The 18,787-nt window shown below is 49.6% G+C and overlaps 1 protein-coding gene across 3 annotated transcripts in view; it reads left to right on the top strand.

The window, feature by feature from the left end:
• DYNC2H1 (dynein cytoplasmic 2 heavy chain 1) overlaps nucleotides 1–18,787 on the top strand; it is a 3,314,293-nt gene that overhangs the window by 2,383,725 nt on the left and 911,781 nt on the right. For all 3 annotated transcript variants that reach the window (XM_069639013.1, XM_069639012.1, XM_069639011.1), the window contains one exon: nucleotides 7,177–7,340. In XM_069639013.1, the coding sequence (XP_069495114.1) occupies nucleotides 7,177–7,340 (164 nt within the window). The remainder of the gene's footprint in view (nucleotides 1–7,176; nucleotides 7,341–18,787) is intronic.

Here is an 18,787-nt window from a genome sequence, read left to right as displayed (position 1 = left end):
TTCTATTCTTGCCGTATGCTGCCTCCATGCTTGGAGGCTTTCTAAGATGGCCGTTGTTATTTCATGTACTGGATGCATTTGTTGTCCTGATGTGGTCCAGGCCCTGCCCCCCTCCCATTGGCTGCCATGGCCCCTTTAGCCAATGGCTGCAGCCGGGAGGCGGGAGCCGGCCACACCACCTAAGGCCCACAACAGGGCCTGCCTCCATTTCTTCTTCCCTCTGCCTCTCTGAACCCTGATGGAGCCCCTTCCCTCTGCCCCCCAGCACCGGACATCATTGCGCTGGATTCCCCACCAAACCGCGTATTGCTGGGGGTAAGGATTGTCTTTGCTGACTTTAATTTAATCACGACAAGTGATTTTAAAAATGCCTCTATAATTGCCCTTTTTGATGGTTCTTGACTTTCGTTTGGTCCCGCGTGGCCAGCATGACGTGCTTTGTGCAGAACCCACTTGGGTTCATCAACATTCTATTCTTGCCGTATGCTGCCTCCATGCTTGGAGTCTTTCTAAGATGGCCGTTGTTATTTCATGTACTGGATGCATTTGTTGTCCTGATGTGGTCCAGCCCCTGCCCTCCTCCCATTGGCTGCCATGGCCCCTTTAGCCAATGGCTGCAGCCGGGAGGCGGGAGCCGGCCATACCACCTAAGGCCCACAACGAAGGCCCTGTCTACCGCTGCCCACCGCGGTACGCCAGTTCGCCACCCCTTGAGTGCCTGTGTGCCCCTCTTGCCCCCTTGAGTGCCTGTGTGCCCCTCTTGCCCCCTTGAGTGCCTGTGTGCCCCTCTTGCCCCCCTTGAGCGCCTGTGTGCCCCTCTTGCCCCCCTTGAGTGCCTGTGTGCCCCTCTTGCCCCCCTTGAGCACCTGTGTGCCCCTCTTGCCCCCCTGGAGCGCCTGTGTTCCCCCCTCACCCCCCTTGAGTGCCCGTGTTTCCCTCTCACCCCCCTTGAGTGTCTGCGTGCCCCTGTGCCCCTTGTTGAACTGCCTGTCTGCCCTCTCCCTCCTACACGCATCCCCCCTTCCTCTTGCCCCCTTCCTACTCTTCACCCCCACTTTACTTTTTTCTCCATCTTCTCCTATTCTTCCCTCCTCCCTGCCCCTTTCCTCCTCCTTGTTAACTTCCGGCACTACCTCAACTGCCGTAAGATTTACTAAATCCATAGCTACCTTCTTGTAGCCACTTAACCTACCCTATCCCACTTTCAATGTCCTGTGCACTTACTCTTATCATTTGTCCCGTGACGTTTGATAGCAGCTTGTCTGTCTCCCCTCCTTCCTTCCTTGAATTCTCCTATCGCCCCCGCTCTATAAAATGTGTCTGTGACCTATTTTTGACAGTAGCTTGTTTTGTTCCTCTCCTTCTCCCTCACTCCAATCCCCCCCCCTTTCCCCTTCCTCCATGCACTACATCAATTGTCGTCAGGCATAGTAATGTTACTGCTTGTTTCGTTTCTCCTTCTTTTCCCTTCCCTCTTTGCCTTAACTGTTCCATGCACTTGCACTATCTGAAATGTCGCCAGGCCTAATACGATAGTTATTTTTCTCATTCTGTATTGTTTCAAGGACTTTTTAGAATGTAACTGTATTCTCCCATGTTCCCTCCCTCCTTGAAGCGCTTTGAAACACATTGTCTATAGGCGCTATATAAATAAACAATCAATCAATCAATCCCCAGGGTTAGCTAACACTAGGGGACATGTTCCCGGATGGAGCATTTGTGCCATTAGCCGACTTCCTGTCCAAATGTGGGCATGGTCCCTCTAAGGTGCTACAATACCATAGGATGAGAGCGGCATTTCGACATTTCTGGCCCCCTTAGCTCACCCATTCATACAAGCCATCATGTTCCCAAACGGTATTCAGTGCGGCATATCGACATTATATAAAACAATACAAGCTCACACCCCCTCGGTTAACCACATGAAAGCCGAATGGGAAAGCGACCTAGGCTTGACTGTAGATGATACAGAATGGACCAGATACTGTCCGCTCACTAAGGCGGTGTGCCTCAACGCAAACCTTAGACTGATCCAGTTAAAAATCCTGAATCACCTACACCTCACTCCCACAAAAATGGCAAGGTTTTCCCCAGAAAGTCACCTAGATGCACCAAATGCCACACGGACATGGCAGATTAATTTCATATGTACTGGGCATGCCCACAGATACTTGAATTTTGAAAAGCTGTAGCAGTCTCCTTAAGTGATATTTTAGACATCCCCATTCCTTCTACACCACTGAAATACCTTTCTTAGGGATATCGGGAAGGTACCCATCAAGACACGTAGGCTATTTAATGTGGCATGTGTAGTGGCTAAAATAAGCATCCTTAGATGTTGGAAATCTAGGTTAGCTCCCACCCTACAAACATGGCTCAAAGACCTTACATATGTGAACAGATGTGAAGAGGGCTTATCACTCTTGTCTCTCCCACAAGCAGACCCAAAGACAAAAGGGGCCCAATGCTGCATCTACCTGGCTGAACATCACAAAAGCCCCCAGGTACCCATGAAGAATGCAATACATGATCCGTGTATATTTCTCCATGTATAGACAAAAGCTTGAAAGAAAAAATAAAACAATAAAAATAACTGTTTCATATGATTTGTAAACCACAACTGTGCTCCATGTTTGTGACTGTCAATTAGATTAAGTAAAAAATAAAATAAAAATCAATGCATATGGAGCACACCTACATGAAAATGCTGATGCAGGTTTTAGAGGCAGTAGCACATAATTGTGGCATTGTGTGGGGAGCACCAAAGGCAGAGGAATCAAAAAAGAGGGAGATCTTCCTTGCAAGGATACATAAGTCAGTAGAGATGAGACAGTGAGAAGTGCCAGGAGGCAGAGGGTACGAGTCCAGGGGAGATGTGGCAGGCCATAGTGGAACGGCCTGTACTCACGTGGTGGCTGGAAGGATGCCACAGTTCAAGGCACTGGGATACAGTGACCTGTTAAGTCCATCATGTAGCCAGTAGTAACCCGGAGGATGGGCCCACTTGCCCAGCCAGGCCCAGACAGGGCCTTCGGAAAGGGCCTTTGGCTGGTGGGCCGGCCTTCACCTGACGGCTTCGTGGGTGGCTGGAGAAAAGGCAGGGCCAGCCAATCAATGCGGCCTCAGGCTGCAGCAAGGTAGGGTACAGAGGGATGGCAAAAACATGGCACCCATATTGAAGGAAGCCCAGCAATGCTGTAAAAAGTCATAATTGCAAGAAATGAGGCCCACAACAGTGCGCTCACATAGATGGTGGGCTACAGGTGATTTTCAACTTCATTGAGTGCAGCAATGCACAAATGAAAGAATTAAAGTGCACCACGGAGGTACAGCACTTCTGAGGCCTGCCTGATGTAGTTGTGATGGTGGGGGTCGCAGGCGATACACCAGAGCCTTGTATTATGTTGGGCAGCTCCCAGCAGCTGAGCAGATGAGGAGCACTCCTATGCTTGTGGTGAAAGAAAGGCAGAGATGATCCTCTTTCCTCTTGGACCGACCTTCCCAGGTTGAACTTGGGTGCTTCCTTTCCTCCATCACACTTGCAACATGTGGTGTTCCCCAGGGATATATCCTCTCGCGCTGGTTTTTCATCGTCTATCTGGCCCCCTTGGCCCACCTTTTCCTCTAACTTTCAGTGTTATGTGGATGACACTCGGCTCTCTTTCAGGCTACCCTTGGCCTCCTCCTCGCTCATCCCTGACTGTCTTTCCGCTATTCAGGCATGTTGCGCCTCTAATGATCTATGCCTTAATGCCAGTAAGACAGAGATCCTTTTCATTGGGACCCCGGCTCCCGCTTTTCCTCTTTCACTCGGTCCGGCCTCCCTTGGCCCTGTGCCCTCACCCTCTTGTGAGGCAAAAAACCTCAGGGTCATCTTTGACTCCACGCTCTCCTTCTCTCCACACATCACAGACATCTCCAAAAAATCCCATTTCCAGCTGCACCTCCTCAGTGGTATTCTACCCTTTCTCATCTTCCCACAGAAGCTCTCTGTCTCCAGAGCCCTGGTTCTTTCTTGGCTTTACTATTGCAACAGCCTCTTTCTCAGTTTACCTAACTCTACCCTCGGCCCTTTTCAGCAAGACTTATGCCTGGCCTCAAGACCAAGGACCGCATCTCTCCGGCTCTGGAATCCCTCCACTGTCTCCTGGCGGCTGGAAGGATCAGTAGTTGTCCACAAGGCTTTCTGCAGCCAGGGCCCGTACTATCCAACGCTCTCTTCCTAAGTACCTTCCAGAGCCCTCTGCTCGTCTACTTCCAATTCTTTGTGGGTTAGTTGCTTCTCAAGCAGAGACTGGGTGGTAGTTCTCTTTCCTCTGCAGATGCCTCCCACTGGAATGGCCTCCCTGCTACTTTCCGCCTGGAGCCAGACCTCCTTAAGTTTCGGAAGCTCCTCAAGACCTTCCTTTTCTCCTCTTCCTTCTCTCTGCCACTCCCCTATTAACCTTTCCCCTCCTCCTTTCTCTCTGCTTTCCCTCTACTATCCTTCCTTTCCTCCTGCTCAGTTACGTTGACTGGCTGCCTGGTGCTCCTCTGAGTCATATAGGATACCTGCCCCCCGACCCCTGTCCAGTCCTTAGCACTTGCCTCCGGGCCCTTCTGCACTGCCAACTGGCCTTCTTTGTATTTCCGGGCTTGTTCACCGTGGATGCCCTGCCTTCCTTGCACTTAACCCAGCGCACTGTTTTGCACTAGGTGCACTTCTCCCCCTTCATCTCGGTGAGAAACATCAAGGTGTCTCACCTGCTGGTCCCCGGGGATCTGTCATCCAGGTGGCCAGGACATGGCCATCGCTCTTGGATCCAGTTCCTGGGGGTGGACCAGTGCGGGAGTATCACCTGGATGAGGGGCCTTCAGGGAGTGGAACACCGGCTGGTGAGACGTGGTATCCTCTTCCCTGTAACACCTTTTCCCCATCCTACCAGGTAGGATACTTAGGAACTCAACCACCCACCCAAGCCCACTCCCACCCCTTTACCGACACAAACACTTTTTCTCAGACAGCTTACTATGAAAGAAAACAGACTAACACCGAGCCGTATACCTGACATCTCCCAAAACAATGGTCAGGCAGAGTCAGGCAATTACTGATCTTTACACACACCTGACTTCCATGACACTCCCCCACACGGATAAAAGGCAGAGCACGAAAGCACACTCTGAGCAAGGCAAAGCACACGAGGAAGCAGCAGTTCCAAGATGGCAGTTTAATACGAGGAGAAAGACTGCAAGACCAGAGAGGATTGCAAGGAGGGAAGTACCCTAGACCTTTTCAGAGGAAAACCGTTACTTTCACAACCCTTTGAGAAAAATAAACATAAGACCTGGAATTAAAGCTGAAGAAACCTGCATTGTGTGTCGGAGGCCCTCCCATGGTCCGAGGTCTGGAGAACAATAGTTACAGGTAAGTAACTTAAACCTTATCTATGCTCACCTGGTTGAGATGACATAGGGGCCTGCTGAGCGCAACTGCCTGATAGTAGAAAGGTTCTGGCTTCTGTGGTCAAAGAGTTGATTTTGATCACAGTTGCATCACTCCTTGGTTAAGGTACCCATCCAACATATGTGTCTGTCAACACTAACCTTGAGAACTCAGGGCTATTAAGCTGCATATTGTGATAAAGTTAAACACAATGGCCATCCTTTGTTAGGAAAAAGAGTGGCTATGGGGAAAGAGGGAAAGCGTCAGGTCTGGGTCCCCGTATTACACTCCTACAGATCTTTTTTCTGGTCATGTTTCCTTACCAGCTGAGTGAGTCAGAGGCCAACTCTTTCATTTAAGCTTTTCAGGAAACCTCCCGCCTAGTTTTAGGGCCAGTGCAGCAGTCCCTGTGCATGTGCATACACATCCTGGAACAAACAGCAACACATATAAAGCAGAAGAGAAGCTAAGAGGCAAAGCCAATAGTCCTAAAAACGGCATTTACAGCAATTGCAGAATGATCCTTCCTAATAAGTTACTCTTCATGGCACTGTTGCATGCCCTGAATAGGGATGTGCCATCTGGGCCAGTTTGCCGCATCCCATGACCTCGGTTCCATTTTTCAGAGAACTCAGTATGATTCTCCATTGCCAATTAGGTTTGCTAACTCTTTTCTGTGTCACGCTGAACTCTCTGAACTCCTTGAGCTTCAAGCCCTACTTATGCTGCTGGAGACAAATGTCAATTTCTGAACCCTACAGGGTTTACCTCCCTTGCCTTGGGGTAGGACACAACATGGAAGATTGCATCTCCTGCCAATTGAAGGCCCTTTGGCAAAGTCCCCTGCCTTGTGATCATGGCAGGGGCAGCCACAGGACACCAGGGTTTGACACACCCTGGCTCTGTCCTCTTTGCACTACAGAGGTGGGTGGGGGGGTGCTGCTCTTGACATTTGTCAAGTGGTTTTGTGGGCTTCACTGCACACATTGCCAAACATTACTGCTTGGATTCCTACCAGGGCAGGATGCTTGCTTGGCTGAGCGGTCCGGCAGTGTTTTCTGGTGTAGGTGTTGGTTTCTCGCCCTCCTCCCTTTTCAAGATTTTCTGTACAGCTGTGGGAGTCCAAGATTGGGAATCTGTGAGAATAAATAATCTATTGGAGGAATAAATTGCTTACCTCTAGTTATGTTCTTTCTGTTGTAATAGACCTGCCTACCACAGATCCTTTATCACCCTCCTGATCTGCCTCTCTTGGTGGATAGCGTTTGCACCTTGTTTGTTTTGTGGTGCTGAGTGTGACGGAAAATAGGTAGAAATTATGTCATGGGTGCGAAGACTGCATAACTACTGGCCCTAATGTCACTTCCATCATGTGCGTGCCCTCTTGTGGATGAACATTTTCCAAAGACAGCTGGTGCTGGAGAGGAAATATCTAAAATAAGTAATCTGTGGGAGGAAGAACTAATCCATGAGACAGCCTTAACAAGAGGTACGTTACTTGTTCCTTTATGGATTATTCCTTCCAACCACACCCCTCGCTGATTCCTGGGGTCCTCGGGCCGTGGAGATCCCGGGGAGGAGAAGGGAGGCCCTCTTTCCCCACAGGTCTTCCAGGATCAGGTAACCTCTATAGAAACTGCACGAGAAAAAACATTTCCAGTAAGTAGTTTATTTCTTTTATCACGTTCCATTGTTTTGTTTACAATTATTTGGTTTTATTTAGTTAATTTATATTTTTGTATTTATTTCCACAGGTCCACGGTACGTTGTTCAAATTGGTGACAAAATTATTGATTACAATGAAGATTTCCGCTTATTCTTAGCAACACGGAATCCAAATCTTTACATTCCTCCAGATGCAGCTTCAATAGTAACAGAAGTAAACTTTACAACAACTCGTGCTGGATTACGAGGACAGGTGAGTAATATTTTGTGTACAGCACAATAGACGACTTAATAGCAGAATCATTTGTTTAGTTTCCGAGTTTAGTCATCTCTTCTGATACCAGGATACTTGGCTAATCATTCAATCCACAAAACATTAACAAGAGTTTTCAGAAAGATTCCACCAAACTTTTACAAGTGCTAAGAATGAATGAATGAATGGATGAGTGTATAATTGAATGATTTCCATAGTGTAACTATGCAAGCTAGCTTGCCTCATGTTGTTTCCTGTTTGTAGAATTGGGTACACAGAGAATTTAGACAAGACAAGGATTTTTCTTTTTTTTTTCTTGGAATATGGGGTGGGGGTTAATTTCAGTGGAGATGGTACTAGGACATGAATTTCAAAGTCCTTGGACTGAGAATCATCTACATTTCTTCATGCTTCTACAGGTCAGGTGGGGTCTGTAATATGTTTTCCTTGGATTGGTACCCTGAATTGTAGTACTGTATTTTGTGAATTTCCCAGGTTTGTTTTTTTGTTGCAAAACCGGAGTGCCTGAAAGGAACTAGTTTGTTGAGTTTTGCACAGTTATAGGTAAATAGGTAATGTTTTGGCAGACCAATGTAAAGTGAATTGACATAGTAGTGTTGTCAATTGATGGTAGTTTCCCTGCTATGAAGAGGTCATCTTTTGGCATGAAATGGGAGTGTATAGTGCAATTTTTAAGAATTTGTATAACTCCTGCATATTTAGAGCCACTGGATTGAGCATTTACTTTCATTTAGGTGGTAGAAATTGCACATCTCTGTGACCTCTTTAAGGGAATTCAGAGGAATGGGAGTCACTCAACAGCCACATCTTTGAATAATGGTACATTTTAAAACCAAATTCTGACCAAGTCGTCAGCTGTGAAATAATTAACACACTCACATATAGATCTTCGTATAACTACTACAGTGCATTTTAAAACTATGGTTTTATCAGCCAAAATCCTACTTCTACAAAATAGCCAGGAAAAAACAACTTCTAGCTAGTAAAACCCTCACCCAACATACTAGAGGACTCACCCCACCCCAACTCCAGCAAACCATTCCAATTCACCCGTCTCACAAAAAGAAGTGCAAGATACCATAGCCAAACCTATAGCCTTGTCGGGATGCGCATTGGCCCCCGCAGGGGGTGATGGGCGCACCTGGGTCTGGGGGCACCAAGAGCGGACCGACCGCTCCTGTCGCGGCGGTCGCCTGCGCCGGCAGCGGGGAAGCCCGAGCCGATGCTCGGCGACGCGGCGTGTCACCGTTGCACTTACCTGCCGGAGGGCGGGCCGTTGCTCGGGGACGCGGCGCGTCGCTGCCGCATTCGCCCGTGGGAGATCCCAGGCCTAGGGACGGGAGGGGAACGGAGACCCTCCCTGACAAGGAAGGGGGGCGATCAGCCCTTCAGCGAGCCGCGGATCGCGGCTGGAAGACGCCTGGAGCCAGGGCCCACCCATACCCAACGCGACCATATTTTGGGTCACGTGATTGCCTCAACAGTTCCCAGCGGATTGGATGGAATCATGCAGGCACGGCAGCCTTTATGGGAGGCGGGTCAATCCGGCAGCAGCCAATAGGATGCCGGCTGGTCAGGGCTGATGGCAATTGGTGGGGGCTTGATGCTAAGGTAGCCCATAAAAGCCCGCCAAAAGAAACTGACGAGGTTCTCTCATTTTGCAGGGAAGGAACGAAGAGGAGGAACGAAGGCCAGAGTGGTGGGCCTATCCAGACACCACGATATAGAATAATCTTGAGGACTGCCTCACCATATTCTGAAGGGATCAAACCCTGGTGAAGTGAACCAGAGGACATTATGTTTTGATTTGTTAAGGACCCTTTATCCAGTTGGAATAAATATAATTCTCAGCACCTGCCTGTCTCCTGAAGGTTATTTCCCACACTGGCGACGAAGGTGGGATCGACAACGACATGGAGGCACTGATCAAGACCCTATCGGAAGGGCAGCAGCAACTGCAGCAGTTAGTACAACTGCAAACCCAACAAGCGGCCGCAGATAGGCAAGCTTTTCAGCAAGCCATCCAGTTACAGGGCTCCCTACAAACCACAGCCCAGGACAAACAACACGAGACCATAGCCCGCCTCACGGATGTGGTGGCCAATGCCAGAAACCAACCACTGGTGCCGTCTGCTCTGCTCCAGAAATACAAGGAGGGGGAAGACCCTGCCTTCTTTTTCACCAGTTTCGAGAGGATCGCCAGAAATGCCCAATGGCCTCCTGACCGTTGGGGACAGTACGTCGCCCCTCTTCTTTCTGGGGTGATGCAGGGTGTCTACCAGGCGGTGAACCCCAACGGCAGTACACCTTACGGGGAAATTAAGGCCGCGGTTCTGGATCGTCTAGGCTTGGACGAAGAAGCCTACCGGATACAGCTGAGAGAGACCAGACTCAGGGTGGGGGAAAACCCGCGCCAGTTATACTACCGGATAAAGGATTTGGTCGAGAAATGGCTACTTCCTCCAACCCCTGCTAATCAACCCATTCTTGACAAAATAATCCTGGAGCAGTTCATCGAAGCCCTGCCCGGACAGATGCAGAGGTGGGTCAGGCAGCACCACCGACCCACCTTGACTGAGGCGGTGGATATTGCCTCGGCATACCAGAAGGCGGGCCACCAGAAGCTACAGCCAACTGCAGTAACAGCCCGGATAGCGATCCCAATGCCCGATCCCCTTGCGTTTAGGGGCGGCAGAACCCTGACCACGAGATGGAGACAAGCTGATGACAACCCCAGAAAGTCTGAAGACAAGAAGATAGGAGTCGAGGAAAAACATCCATTAGCAGCGCCTGGTTACAAGCAACCACAATGCTACGAGTGTAATGACTGGGGCCACATTGCCAGGTTTTGCCCCAGAAGGAGAACAGCTGAACCGATGGACATCGGGTACCTGAATCCGGGAGCGGAGGAGAGCATCCCGGGACCCTACGTGGTAGACATTAGGGTTGATGGCAGACCTTCGCGTGCTCTACTCGACAGCGGCAGCCGACAGACCGCCATTGCACCAACCGTGAGTAGCACACCATACTTGTCTGACATAACAGTGCCTATCAGGTGTATTCACGGGGATGTAAAGTGTTACCCAATGAAGAAGGTGGTGGTAGAACTAAACGACACAACCACTCCCTTGAAGGCTGCCGTCCTGCCATGTCTACCTGCCCCGGTGGTGTTAGGAACTGACCTCCCCGGGTTTGAACAGGCCTTGAAGGCTCTGGAAGATAGGAAGGACCCTCCGCCCGAGCCCAATACCCCAGGGACGGAATCCACTTCCCGGGGCCCCTGGCAGGGACGGAAAAGACGAACCCGGATGGAATGGTGTCAGGCTAGTTACATGACCAGACCCATCAACTGGAGTTTGGAGGAGAATGAAGACACCATTAGGGGGGAAACCCTAACCGACCCGACTCTACGGGTGGCAAGAGAAAGGGCAACGCAAGAAGGGGAACCAGATCTAGCCAGGGGACCGGGGTTCCTACTACGCCGGGGTCTGCTGTATCGCAGATATAAGGGCGAAGACGGGGTCGCCAAGGAGCAGTTGGTGCTGCCAAAAAAACATTGTACCCTAGTGGTGCAACTGGCTCACAACCATCCTTGCGGCGGGCATATGGCTTCCCTCAAGACCCAGCAAAACCTGTTGAAACGTTTCTACTGGCCGGGCATTTATGGAGAAGTGGCCCAATTCTGTAAAACCTGCCCTACATGTCAGTTGACCAGCGGTGTCCTACCAGCAAAGGCGCCGCTACAGAAAATGCCTCTCATAACGGTTCCTTTCCAGAGGATCGGTATGGACATCGTCGGTCCTTTGGAACCCGCTAGCAGGGGGTACAAATATCTGTTAGTGATCGTCGACTACGCCACCCGATACCCGGAAGCATTTCCATTAAAAGGGACATCGGCCAGGGTTCTGTGCGACCAGCTGATCCCGTTTTTTGCTCGGGTGGGGCTGCCCTCGGAAGTAATCACGGACCAAGGCACGAATTTCATGTCTGTCCTCTTAAGGCAGGTATGCGAACGACTCCAGATCAAACAGCTAAGGACCTCGGTATACCATCCCCAGACAGATGGGCTGGTCGAACGTTATAACCAGACCATCAAGAAAATGCTGAGGAGAGTGACGGGACCAGACGCCAAGAATTGGGATCGGGTGTTGCCTCTGGTATTAATGGTGTTAAGGGACACACCCCAATCGTCCACTGGTTTCTCCCCTTTCGAACTCCTATTCGGAAGGCAACCCAGGACAATATTGGATCTGGTGAAGGAGGAAAGGGAAGCCAGCGAGGAGATGTCACTCACGGAATACACAGAGGAGCTAAAAACCCATTTAACGGCTCTACGCGCCTTGGCCGAAGCCAACCTCGACCAGGCTCGATCGTCCCAAGAAAAGAACTACAATATGGGAAGTCGGATGAGAACTTTCAAACCTGGGGACAGAGTACTGGTACTCTTACCTACCTCTGCCCACAAGTTATTGGCCAGATGGCGAGGTCCATACGAGATCACCGACGTACTCAGCCCAGTCACATATCGGGTGCATCAACCTGACAGGACCACCACCGACAAGGTATACCATGTCAACTTGTTAAAGGAGTGGAACGAACCAAGTATGAGTGCGTTCGCAGAACCCGAGGAACCAGGTTCAGAGGAAACCGTGAACACCGTTCCCGATACCCTCGGAGCCATCAATTGGGGCGACATCGTCTCTCCGGACATGAAAGCAGACGTTATGGACAAATTGTCTCCCTACGCCGATGCCTTTTCTACGTTGCCAGGTCGCACCAGTCTGTTAGAACACGGGATCAACACAGAGCCCGGAAAGACTATAAGGCTTAGGCCCTATCGGATCCCCGAAGCCAGACGACGGATCATCACGGCCGAAGTGGACGAAATGCTGCGGATGGACATCATAGAGCAATCCAACAGCGTATGGTCCTCCCCCATAGTGCTAGTACCCAAGCCGGACGGATCCACACGCTTCTGTATGGACTACAGACAACTGAACTCTATTTCTCAGTACGAAGCGTATCCGATGCCACGCATGGACGAGCTCTTGGAAGGCCTCGGAGCGGCCCTGTTTCTAAGCACTTTAGATCTAACCAAGGGATATTGGCAAATTCCCTTGCGCTCCCAGGACAAGGAGAAAACCGCCTTTTCCACGCCGAAGGGACTGTATCATTACATTGTCCTACCCTTTGGACTACACGGCGCCCCCGCCACGTTTCAAAGGCTAATGGATATCATCCTAGGACCACATGACGGGTATGCGGCAGCTTATTTGGACGACATTGTGGTTTACAGCGAATCCTGGGAAGCTCATCTGAAACATCTGAAAGCGGTGGTGACCGATCTGCACAATGCGGGTTTACATATAAACCCAAAGAAAAGCACGATCGGAACTCGCGAAACCAAGTATCTGGGACATATAGTAGGTGGGGGTGTTCTGAAACCGCAACTGTCCAAGACTCAGGCGATACTTGACATTCCGACTCCCACCAATAGGAAGCAGATCCGGGCTTTCTTGGGGCTCGTTGGGTATTACAGGAGGTTCATACCTGACTTTTCTTCTCTGGCTGCCCCCTTGACCGATGCTTTGAGGCTCAAGGGTGCTCCAAACCTGACTAACAACAAGGACGCCTTGGCCGCCATCGAACACCTGAAACTTAGGATTTCTTCAAACCCTGTTCTTTGTTGTCCAGACTTCCAACGACCCTTCTATCTACAAACGGACGCCTCAAACCAGGGTTTGGGGGCTGTGCTCTCGCAGGACCAGGGGGGTGATCTGCGTCCTGTATGCTTCATCAGCCGGAAACTGCTGCCACATGAGGCTGCATACTCCACTATAGAGAAGGAATGTCTGGCGATCAAATGGGCCGTCGACTCCCTCAGATACTACCTGTTGGGTCGCCGGTTCACCTTGTACACGGACCATGCTCCCTTGCAATGGCTTGCGCAGCATAAAGACACTAATCAGAGGGTGCTCCGCTGGTTTTTGTCTTTGCAACCTTTTGACTTCCTCACGCTTCACAAACCGGCCCGGTTCCAGATGGTGGCTGATTACCTGTCTAGGTGCGCTTCCCGGCCCGATCGGCCTGGGACTGGGGTGGGTATGTGTCGGGATGCGCATTGGCCCCCGCAGGGGGTGATGGGCGCACCTGGGTCTGGGGGCACCAAGAGCGGACCGACCGCTCCTCTCGCGGCGGTCGCCTGCGCCGGCAGCGGGGAAGCCCGAGCCGATGCTCGGCGACGCGGCGTGTCACCGTTGCACTTACCTGCCGGAGGGCGGGCCGTTGCTCGGGGACGCGGCGCGTCGCTGCCGCATTCGCCTTTGGGAGATCCCAGGCCTAGGGACGGGAGGGGAACGGAGACCCTCCCTGACAAGGAAGGGGGGCGATCAGCCCTTCAGCGAGCCGCGGATCGCGGCTGGAAGACGCCTGGAGCCAGGGCCCACCCATACCCAACGCGACCATATTTTGGGTCACGTGATTGCCTCAACAGTTCCCAGCGGATTGGATGGAATCATGCAGGCACGGCAGCCTTTATGGGAGGCGGGTCAATCCGGCAGCAGCCAATAGGATGCCGGCTGGTCAGGGCTGATGGCAATTGGTGGGGGCTTGATGCTAAGGTAGCCCATAAAAGCCCGCCAAAAGAAACTGACGAGGTTCTCTCATTTTGCAGGGAAGGAACGAAGAGGAGGAACGAAGGCCAGAGTGGTGGGCCTATCCAGACACCACGATATAGAATAATCTTGAGGACTGCCTCACCATATTCTGAAGGGATCAAACCCTGGTGAAGTGAACCAGAGGACATTATGTTTTGATTTGTTAAGGACCCTTTATCCAGTTGGAATAAATATAATTCTCAGCACCTGCCTGTCTCCTGAAGGTTATTTCCCACAAGCCTAAATGCAAAGACGACCAATCCCCCCCTCACCTTGTCAAACTCTGCGCTCCAACACTTGCCCACATCATCACAGAATTCATCAACGCTTCCTTTAACTCCAATACGTTCCCCACCAGCTTAAAAAAAGCATGGGTAAACCCCTCTTTTGAAGAAGCCCACACTAGATCCATCCATCCCCTCCAACTACCGGCCACTAACTACAGTCCCCTTCCTAATGAAAATAGACAAAATAGCATATACACAAATACAAAACCACCTAGAACAGCACTACCTATTGGGGGCCCGACATTCAGGCTTCCGTCCACACCATAGCCCCGAAACGGCACTTCTTGACCTGAAAATCCAAATGGATGCCAGCAGGGATGCAAGCAAGCTCTGTCTCCTCATGCTGCTAGATCTGTCAGCGGCTTTCGATTTAGTTGACCACGACAAACTCTGTGCCACACTAGCCAACAAATTCAACTTCACCAAGGATGCTACCGAATGGATCAAATCCTTCCTTGCAGACAGGACCCCAAGAGTCTCCATTAGGGAAGAATCAGCTGACCCCATACCAGTCCCCATAGGCATCCCCTAAGGCTCCTGCCTATCACCCACCCTATACAATGCCTATACCAAACTACTATTCCTGGATGACATGGGTGTCATCTACACAAACTTTGCAGATGACACCCACATCCTCAGCCCTTTAACAGGTAACCACGAGCAGGATTCAATGCATGCACTAATCCAAAACTGGATGGCCCACAATAGTCTCTGTCTCAACGACGACAAAACAGAGCTGCTCATAGTCGGACCACCTGCCAGAATCAACTCACTACAACCTGCCTACACCTCCTTCAGCATAGACGGCACCACAATCCCAACTCTCAAACAAGTCAAAACCCTCGATGTCTACTTAAACTCCCCTTTAACTATGACTAAACAAATCAACGCACTTTCATCAGCCACCTCCTACACCTCTAAGCTCATTGCACTAAGCCACGAATTCCTCATGCCCAACAACTGTTTCACATTAGCGAGAGCTTATACGCTCAAAACACGACTACTGCAATGTACTCCTCTTAGGCACCTCCAATAATAATCTGACCAAACTCCAACTCATGCAGAATAAAGCCCTCCGAGCAGCATTGGGCATAAAAAAGAATGAACACATCTCCAGCATCAGAAGAGATACTCACTGGCTTCTCATAAAGGCGAGAATCATATTCAAAACCCTATGCATTACTCACAAATGCATCGCTAACAAAGCCCTCATTTACCTAAACAACACAATCACAAAAAAATCGTCCTCCAGACCCCTTAGGTCCGGCAACAACCCTCTTCTCGAAATCCCCTGATACAAAAGAGTAAGAGCAGGGGGGCAGTAGCTTCAGAGTACTAGCGCCCAAACACTGGAACGCCCTACAACTATCATCAAGAATGAGGAATCGCACCAGCTATTCAAAAAAATCACTGAAAACCTTGCTAATCGACCTATACTAATCACCTCCGACACCTTGACCCGATTGCCTACTGTAATAATGTGTAACCAATGTATATCCTGTTTTAACTATAAGATTGTATTTCCAAGCTGTCTGTAACTACGCTGTGATACCTCCGGGTCTGGGCGTATAACAAATGTAATAAATAAATGGGTCTGAAGTCCTTCGTTACTCATTACATGTTCAGGCCCGAACGAAAATATATTTATTGAATGCCCAAAGGAGTTGTGGCCATCTCTTATTTGATTGTAAGTGAAGTGACTGCATGTTCCAGAATCATTTAAGGAAACATTCCTTTCCTTCTATAGTATTTATTTTATTTATCTATTTTATTGGAAATTTTTATAGCGCTTTTACATCAAAAAATTGTGTTTCAAAGCGCACACAGGGCAAAGGGAAGGGAATAAGGGAACAGCAAGGCAATGGAATATGATAACAGTGCTACAATAGCGGTTTTACTAGGGCTTGTGAACATTTGCAGCATGCAAGTGCAGAGAGAGAGAAGGGATATGGGAGGTGGGCAAGTGCTGGAGGTTTCACAGAGGGGGTAAGCACCAGGGAGCCAGTTGCAAGGCAACTGGTAAGTGCCATGCAGTGACCACTTGGTGGAAGAGGGATCACCAGCCAATAAAATAAGTGCAGGATTGTATGCCGCAAACTGCCCAAAGAGCTCATGCAGCAAAGTCAGGCACAGTCCCAGGCCTTCCTTCTGGGACGTGGTGATAGCCGTGAGTAAGGCAATAAAATAAAAGCATAATACTTTCTTCAGCTTGAAGCCTCGGTTGGCAGTGAAGGGCTGGGCCGGGAAACACTGTGACTGAATTGAGCATTCTTGATTGTGAGTTAATGTAGCTTCCAGCAACCGACGAGTAGTGTCTGCGGCGAATCGAGCAAATTTGTCCCTTCTCCCTAAGGGGGAGTCCCCTCACCCTCCGTGAGGCTAGGGGGGTGAGCCTGCTCCGGAATACCCTCTCTAGGGGTAGAGGCAAGTGGCATCTCAAAAGGAGAGATTCTTTCTTATGTTCCTTTAAGGAACTCCCTAACTCCACTCCCATGGTGCCATACATGAGATTGCCTGAGTTGCTTAATATCAATAAAAACCAAGACTGGAATGAAGACAACATTACCATGTATTACAAGAGTCCAAGAAAAGAAGCTGTTTCTTTAAGGACAAACCTCGACTTCACCGTGACAAGGACGTTTAAGGAGGAGGACATGCTGAGAAGAGAAATAGAGGGAATCGTATTGCAGCAGGGGAAGCCCCCGGAGAGCGTAACTCAAGCAGGAGGTGGAGCCAGCGAGAGCCACAGCAGAGCCGGCAAAATTCAGACGCACAGAGTTGGAGGATCAGAGGCTGGGAAGACAGTGTACCGAATTGCCAGGAAACCGAGGGTCGGAGGAACCCACAGCTGTTGGTGGTGTGACCACGGGTAGTTCATGGTGGCCAGGGAGCCCTACCAACTACGCCAACAGCAACGCGTGGACTTATCTGCAAAAGCACTGGATCCCAGGAGAGGCGCTGCTTCATAACATGAAAGCGAAGCAAGCTACGGGCGAAGAGATGCCAATGGAGAAAGCAACTGAGAAAGAAGAACCATGCAAGAGAAAAGGTCCAGCGGACCACAGCCATGGAGACGTTCCCAGATGAAGAGAGAGTTGACAGGAAGAACAGCAGGACCGGGAAGCCAAAAGGGAAGAGTGGAGAAACACGTCCCAGTGAACTAGTGGAAAACCAAACTACAAAGCTGATAAGTCTGAACCTTAACAAAATAAGAGGCAATGTCCAATGTAAACCTGGGAAAGAGAATATTAATCAGTGGCTAATACTACGCTGGGAAGAGGTGAGAAGATCCCAATACTCAAGAGAGATTAATTGAAGAGTAGTAGAAACAAAAGAGCCTGAAATATGAAAAAGAGAAAGATAAACAGAAGGCCAAGATAATTAAGAAGGGGACATAATTTAGCAATCCTGAGGGGCATAACCCAACCAAGAGAAGATATCAATTAAGGTTGTAACCAACCAAAATATCTGGATGCAAGGATCAAACAAACTTTATGAAAGAGCCCCAGGAAAATAATCCCACAAGATAAGGGAAGAGCCCAAGACCTTATACAAAAATTGTAAGCCCTGGTACAGAAGGTGGCTAGAAGTGTGTCATTATCCTGGCCTTCTTCTTTTTTTAAATAGTGGTAGGATCACATACGATTTGTTTTTGTCAGTGGACTTTCTTTTTGATTTGGACATTTCAAGACGACTGAGGAGCAATTAAGTTAATTATATAGGTAGGGAAAACCCCATAGTTATAGGGAGGGATAGACCTTCTTCTTAAATAAAACATTGTTGGAAATGTTTTCAAAGTGTCCATGTACTGCTTCTGACCCACCACATGTTTCAGGCTCAGCAGTGCAATAGTATCCCTGCAACATTCCCTGCAGGGGAGACCGCCTTCTGGGGGAATGGAGAATAAGGGGTCAAGCATCATCCATAGGGAAGTGGGTGCAATAGCAGGCATAACCAAACGGCATCAGGGCTACCACAGGGCAGGATAACACCACAAATGAGCGCACAGCTGTGAAAGACATTGGGCTTCTCCTTTCATACTGCTCTGACTACGCACATATCCAGAGGTTGGTAATCCTGAATCATGATCTGCTTTGCCTGTGCATTTCGTACTTCTCAATGAAGAGCTTGCGTGGTAGCCGCCATTTTCTGCCTATTGTTGTGATATCTGACTAGCCAACGATCCCAAAGCCTTCATGTTGGTTTTCAGATGGCCTTATCTTGTATGTTTTTGGGACGTGCGTGGGGCCTACGGTTATTACCCTGGCATTACCTCAGTGTTGTTGAGCATATGGTATGGATGCCAACGTCAGAATAATAATTCTAATGGATTGCATGGTCCCAGAGATTTCTCATCGTGTATATACATAAAGAGGCCAGGGTGCCCCTCTGCAAGAAAGAAAACATCATGATAACCTGTTCTGTGGGAATGTTCCCACTCAAGAGTCCGCAACCACATGTTTTAATTCACTGTACCTTTCAC

Source organism: Ambystoma mexicanum, chromosome 7q (genome assembly GCF_040938575.1).
Source record: "Ambystoma mexicanum isolate Mex_15411 chromosome 7q, UKY_AmexF1_1, whole genome shotgun sequence".
Taxonomy (NCBI): Eukaryota; Metazoa; Chordata; class Amphibia; order Caudata; family Ambystomatidae; genus Ambystoma; species Ambystoma mexicanum.
The sequence above is the reverse complement of the archived record's forward strand: the minus strand, read 5'-3'. Positions and strand labels throughout refer to the sequence as shown.